The sequence below is a fragment of the Staurois parvus genome, unplaced genomic scaffold, assembly GCF_062004578.1.
Source record: "Staurois parvus isolate SC_StPar_1 unplaced genomic scaffold, SC_StPar_1.0 ptg000832l, whole genome shotgun sequence".
Taxonomy (NCBI): Eukaryota; Metazoa; Chordata; class Amphibia; order Anura; family Ranidae; genus Staurois; species Staurois parvus.
In genome coordinates, this window is record NW_028318628.1 from 885,612 (window position 1) to 893,025 (window position 7,414).

Consider the following 7,414-nt stretch of genomic DNA (forward strand, 5'->3'; position numbering starts at 1 on the left):
TTTTCCACATTTTCAGATATTTATTTGTAAAAACAATTTTAAAACCATTTTTGATTTTCCTTCCACGTCACAATTGTGCCACTTTGTGTTGGTCTATCTCATAAAATCCCAATAAAATACGTTTTGGTTGAAACATGACAGAATGTGGAAATTCTCAAAGGGTATGAATACTTTTTTTAAGGCACTGTAGTTGCAGTAAGATACAGAAAGACTTAGCCTATATTTAATAATAATGAAACACAATCTTGATAGCCTCACAGGGAAATTGCAAAAGAACTTAGCATGTGCATGAGTATGATTATAATATTTCATTGGGTAATCCTTGGTGATGTATGAAGGAAGGAAGGTGAGGGAGAGTCTGTAGATAGAAGTGAGCACAAGATAGATAGAAGGAAAACAGAACAGAGAAGAGGAGAGTGCCTGAATAGGGGAGTCCAACATTCCCACTTAGTAAAGTTTGTTTAGTCAATTAATTGTTCTTGGGTACATGTGGAAACTAAGGGAATAACCCAGACGCTACATGTGGTCATGTATGTAGAGTACCTTTTGTGAATAGATGCCATAAGAAGCTCTGTGAATTTAACTAAGTTCCCATAGCCTCTCCGAAACCGCTGTGGCTCATGTAGTGTTCCAGTGATAAGAGGATAACTGTTTGAGTTGCATGTAGATAAAAACTGAGGCCTTTTTTGGGTTTAAAAGTAGGGCCTGGTATTAAAAAAGAAGGGATATTTGGGATGCATACTGATTTCAGAGCTTGTGACCAGTTTGTAAAGATTCAATATTTTGATTTTAAAAAATGATATATGAACGCAATACCAACGTATGTGGAGCATGTTTCCTACTGCTCTGTTACATCTCCAGGAAAAGTTGGGGGTGAATGATTGTTGTTGTACGGCAGTGCTACCATCGTGTCACTATTTAGTCCTGTGCTGCATCAGCATAGTAGCTTTGTGGGTAAGAATAAATATCTTTTGGTAAATTATTTGCTTAAAAGCAATAGTCTAAGTCTTTTTCCCAAGCTAGAATAATGCTTGGAGTAGTAGTATATGAGCTGGTCAGTACATAAATAATAAGGTGCTCTGGTTTTCAGGTTTCTAGAACATTTTGATATGCCCCTTCCCATGCCTTGTTGGCTCTAGTAGTAATGAGCTGTAGGAAAAGTACCAACATCATATGTGTAGTGGTGTTTGGTGTTCATTTACTGACTTTCTCTCTCTTTGAGATCTGCTGTGAAACATGAAATTCAGGTAATAATGGTTTAACCAGTATGTGAAATGAATAATGGGATAGCTTAAAATGGTTGAAGTCAGCATATTTTTATCTTTGTCCCCATTGCACAGGGCAGGTAGCTATGCAATGTTTATTATTTCAAAAATAAGGAAGAAACTTTACATCCACTTTAAAAAGTTATATCTTAGAATTTGTCCTTTTTCATTTTGTTTTGTCTTCTTTTCTACACCTACTTTAAGTTAAAGAGGTATTAAACCAAACATGTAATATATTGTAGGTGGTATTGTGGTGGCTGCATTAGTTTGTTCTTCAGTTTTGGGTTTTTGTTTTTTCCCCTCTTTTGACCTAGTGATCTCACCAGTAACACACCACCTGTATTAGAGTGCCCCCACTCTGAATGAATGAGCACAGGGGCACCTTTGGACAGCAGCATGGTCAGTCTGGGGGGGAGGGGAGTGTTAAATGTACTAGCAGATTTAGGTACACTAACATTGTTTTAGGCTCTTAGAAGCTATTATGGGCATTTTTTTCTGCCTCTGGAAGCTAATGTTGTTGTCCTATGTGTCCATGCACACTATTATATGCTAGAAGCGTTTTTCAAGCAGAGTAAAAATGTTTTCGTAGTGTTTTTGATAGTGTTTTCCTGGCACATAAAAACAAATGCTACTAAAATGCTCCTAACGGGTGTTATTTTTTAATATTTTTTTGTGTACTGTAAAAACATGAATAAAATGCTAACACTCCTAGTGTTTTTGAGCTTGTAAAAAAATGCTAGTATGCATGGAGCCTTAAATATAATAAATAATTGAAACCGAGCACCAGTATCACAATGCACTTACATACGCAGTTACAGCAACAGGTTTTTTTTTTCTTTTGAAATAAAAGGATTTACATAAAAGCTGATCATTGTAAGCACCCCCTATCCATGGTAAATGTTTTGTCTCAACACTCTAAACTTACACATTTGTAGGACAGTGAGTTCTGTTGAAAAACAACAGTCCTACTGGCCAGATCACTAGGTGAAAATAAAGGTAAGAATACCTAATAAAGAAAACTAACGTTGACATCACATCTAAGAACTGGTAGGCTGTGAAATGAATACATGTTTGCGTTTTAATACCACTATATTTTATTAAATATAAAGAGCATTCCAATCACCATTGTTTTAGAAAGGCAAACATTAAGGACATTTTCTAAAACACATTTGTCCTTTTATTTCAATTCCATATGCGGCATTCCAGTCATCGGGTTCCAAGAAAGCTATTAAGAAAGAACTTGAGGACTCTGAAGCAAAAGCAGGTGGACCAGATGCTAAGAAAATGAAATCGATCTACAAATGTGCAAAATGTGGCTTTGCAGCAGACAGCAGCTCTGAATTTCTTGAGCACATACCTCAGCACAAGAGTGACAGCTCCTCATACCAGTGTGTACATTGTGGTTTATGTTACACATCCCAGATATCACTAAATAGACACCTTTTCATTGTACACAAGGTGAAGGAGGATGAGGAGGAAGATGAGGGGCCTCCAAGCCCTAACCCCAAAACATCAGAAAAGCAGATTTCAAGTTTTAAATCAGAGCAGGGAGGAACATGGGAATGCACTCAGTGCAATTTAACCTTTGATCTGGAGAGCGCACACGCTGCCCATGTACGGACACACAAAGACAGCACGGAGAACAGACAGAAGGCAGGATCTCTTGTGGCCTGATAAATACTGGACTTCAACAGCAAAATCAAAGTTTTGAAGCAAAAGCAAATCAGATGTTAATGAATAAAATAAATAACTATTTTTACTGAGAAACTGGGAGGAATGTTGATTAAAATTAAAAAGATAGAAATTAAGATGTAAGGTACTGTGTTTGTTTATGTGGACTGTTAGCCGTTCAATTAGGATATACTTGTCCATTGTACGGACCAACAATGCCTAGCAATGTAAGGGGACAGCAGAGAAACAAAAAAAAAAAAAGGGAAATGTAAGTTTTATTTTTCCAGTTCTTGCAAGTTACAGCGTTCACTTTTCAATATACATACATCATAGCATTCACTGTTCACATATATTCATTCTACCTTATTAGATACATGTGCTATCATGATATTTAAAGACCTGAAAGCTGGACCTTTCAAATGGTTTATTTTCCTTCTGGACAGACTTTCATTTAAATGATGCAGTGGCTAAAGTGATTCCATGCATATCAGAAATTTGTATCATTGCATTATAACTTGTGGCATACAGAGTTAAACTTCGTATATATTAACATGAAGGATAAATGTCAACAGATGAGTAGTTGCTTTGGTTTCACTAGACAACACTATGGGGAAATGCCTACAGCTGTTGATGTATGCAAGTTCCAACCAGTAGTAATAAAGGAATAGTGCTGTGCTTGACTTTCCTTTAGTAAATGGTGCTGGATCTGGTACCAATCACATGTTATGTTAAAAGGAAAGATCAAAATTCTGAAGAGCTCCTGCTCACTTACTCTGTTCAAGGGATGGGTATAGGGCAGGATGCAGTGCTAGAAAAAGCAAACTGGTGTAATGGTTAGTACCATGCCTAGAAGCTGGAGAAAATGGATGTTCTCTTACTGCTACAGGCCTAAAACTTTTATAAACAACTTTCTTCTAAGGAATGCATCCAGAAACTTAAATATTTTTCACCTGCATATATTTCACCATGTTTTGTATTTTTCAGGAGTTCACGGAATTTTAAATCAGCATAGCAATATTTTTTTTCCATTTCAATTCTATTCTGACCTGACATGAAATGACATGAACAAAGCACATTCCTCTGTAATGTGTACATGTCTCAGTCCAGAGCACAGTGTAATTTCTGCCTGCTGCTTCCTTCCTCTGCTCTCAGAATGAGTCACTCCTGACAAGTTTCCTGTCACCCAGTGTGTGTGTGTGTGGGGGGGGGAGATTGTGCACCCCTTCCCTCCAATCATGGCTCAGAGTGCTCCTCGCTGATGTAACTTCAGCTTCCCGCCTCCTGCTTTTCAAAACTGAGAGGTCCTGTGTAGATTTTGCACTTGGCTGTAGAGGACAGACCGCTCTAGATAAACAGGTATAACTTATGTAGGAGGATTTGTTTCATCTGTGTATCACCTGAGGCCATTCTCTTCAGTGGGTATATGTATAGGTTTACAACTACTTTAAGATATGTGATGCTAGAAAATAAAACAACTGATTGCTGTGAATTAAGTGATAGGATTCAATGCTGAAACTTTGTATTCTGTAATACTAAACCTAATTAGTCCAAAGGTGGCACTTTTTTGCAGTTGCTTGGGCTCGGCTTTGTATGCAGTTCAAAGATTTCAGTGCTGAATTACTAACAGTCACCTTTACCGCCAGCCTAATTCGTGGTTACCTGTATCGTTTGAGGAATTGCCTGGGTAGCATATGATTCCATATTTATAAACTTAATAGTATACTAAGTACCAGCAGTTTTGTTAATCTGCTGTATATGATTAGTAAGCATTTTCCTTCTGCTTGTTTGAAATTTGGTCAGACTGCATTGTTTGTATATGTAAGGTTCGCAAACATGATGAATCCTGAAGCAAATCATTTCTAAGATATTGATTACCCCTGAACCTAAGATTATCTTCGATGTTCAGTTATTTCAGATTTATTTATTAGCATGACACAAAAAGCAGTTATATGGTAGTCACTTTAGGTTGATTTTCTAAAGGAGTAGTAGATTAAACCCAATGTTTCGAATTAGCTTTCAGCTGTTTAGTGTGGTCTGATCAAAGGTACATCATTTTCTGTTTTAACCATTGCTGCATATTGCACATGGGTACTCGGCAGGTCTGCTGTATAGCTCATCCCTCCTGATTCAGCCACACAAGCTTCTGCTACCTCAGTGAGACTTGTCTTTGGAAAACCAAATTGAAAATAATGTATAGTCTGTATGAAATCATGATGGAGGTTACATCTCATTTGCTTTTCTCTTTTAGTTATCCAAAAGTTTAAAAAATTAATTTCAAGCTGTGCTAAAGTGGCCTTTCAAACAGTATTTGGTAAAACTGCTTGAGCAGCGAAGACTATTATTAATATTATTATTATTATTATAATACAGGGTTTATATAGCTCCAACAGTTTACAAAATAAGGGCAGACAAAATGACAATTCAGTTTAATACAGTAGGAATTAGAGGACCCTGCTCGTTAGAGCTTACAATCTAAGCAATGGTATACCTTAGGGGCACATTGGGCTTAAAACATGCTGCGTGTACAGGTCCTTTGCATTTTGCCTGTAGAAGCAAGGAAAAATGTCACCAGCACACCGAGGATTACCAATATGGGTCCAAAGGTTTTAATGAACGATCACATAGTTACAGCAAGGCAACGTTTTGGAGTCTCGCAGGACCCCTTCATCAGGCATGTGTCACATGCCTGATGAAGGGGTCCTGCGAGACTCCAAAACGTTGCCTTGCTGTTACTATGTGATCGTTCATTAAAACCTTTGGACCCATATTGGTAATCCTCGGTGTGCTGGTGACATTTTTCCTTGCTGATTTTGTTTGGTTCCAGCCGACGGTCGCTGCAGCACTCACTTATACACATCCATTTTTAATGCAGGAACGTGTGTGTTTGGATTGTACACTTGCCTGTAGAAGCAACTCAATGTTATCCTATGTGTCCATGTAGAATAAGAAAGAAAAAAACCCTTCTGGATTGCATATTTGAAATGAGCTTTCTGTTAGAAAAAAGCTCAACGCTTCTAAACGCCTTTACAAAAATGCTCTAATATGAGCAATTTTTTTTTCTGCCAAGAGAACTGGCATTTTTTGAAGCCCTGTGTGCATGGACCTCAAAAGGGAAATATAGTGTGTCCATAGTGAACACATCCATTGAACTGTTATTGTAGTGTTTACTTTAAAGTAATTTATCGTACTTTTACAAGCTTGCTCTTTTTATGTTTTTCTATTATTTTAATCAGTTTTTGAGATTTGCAAATCAGTTACTAGATGGAGGTCATGGTACAATTAGGAATTGTGTGCACAATCGTCAAAACACGGCATGTTTTCAAAAACTATCAGAGAGAAATTGCTTGCATTTGGACAGTTTCACTTGATTCTGACTTCCTTTTGCCTAGTTTCTGTTTGCATTTAGCTTACTGAATGTGATAAAAATTAATTTTGTAAACCATATTCAGGGTCTTACAAGAGAAATTATATTTACATTTTTGCTTGCACATGATTAGATGAGGGATGATAGTCAATAAAGCTTCACCTCATTCACTAAGAGAAAATTTCTTAAAGCAAACATTCCCTCCCTTGTAATGTGAACAACCTATGTAAGCAAGAGTTGGAGAAAAAACAACCACTGTAATGAAAGAAGTAGAGCCTGTATGTCATGAACAAGAATGACAGATGTTCATATTAACTGCAATTTGTTCCATTTTCACATGTCAAGCTAATCTCTTATTTAGAAAAAAAATAATTGGTCAACCTATATATCACCTTTTTTAAGTGCTATTGCAGCTGGATGAATGGAGACCATTGAATCCACTATCATCTGCAATTAAGAGTGTTATGAAACATTTTGGAAAGTATATTTTGCTACCATTTCGGATTATTTTTCATCCCAAGTGACTATGTGGTTTGTCTCTCTTAATTTTTTGGCAATTTTCAATAACTTTACATGGTGTAGGGCACTTGTACACTATGGGGGGATTTACTAAAACTGGAGCGGTGTATGGTAGCCAATCAGCTTCTAATGTCCACTTGTTCAATTAAGCTTTGACAGTAAAACATGGAAGCTGGTTGTTTTCTATGCAGAGCTGCTCCAGAATTTGCATGCTCTAGTTTTAGTAGATCCCCCCCCACACCATAATTCACAGAATGCCTCAACATATTTGACAGGTACCCTGAAAAGATGCTTGAGGCTTCTAAGCTGCATTCCTTATTTTTATCTTTGTTGTGTCACTGTGCGGTCTATTTAAATAACACAATCACACGAGATTCACACATTTTTCTATTTAGGTTCAATTGGAAAAATGTTTAAATCCTGGGTAAAAATTTTGTGTGAATCACTGGTGAAACCATAACTAAACTCTTGTGTGTTTTAAATATTGTCCCATTAAAGGTTCTATCAGTTGCAAAACCTCTCAGGGAAGATGAGTGTCACAAAGGTGAGTATCCACAGAAATCATTGGAAGGTAATACCGATTTCTTCTTTAAAG

General features: G+C 37.0%; 1 protein-coding gene across 2 annotated transcripts in view; it reads left to right on the forward strand.

Annotated features, from left to right (window-relative positions):
* The window catches only part of ZNF592 (zinc finger protein 592), a 66,241-nt gene extending 63,168 nt beyond the window's left edge, over positions 1-3,073 (forward strand). For both annotated transcript variants that reach the window (XM_089655277.1, XM_089655276.1), the window contains one exon: positions 2,472-3,073. In XM_089655277.1, the coding sequence (XP_089511403.1) occupies positions 2,472-2,939 (468 nt within the window). In that variant the 3' untranslated portion in view covers positions 2,940-3,073. The remainder of the gene's footprint in view (positions 1-2,471) is intronic.
* Positions 3,074-7,414: the final 4,341 nt, after the last annotated feature.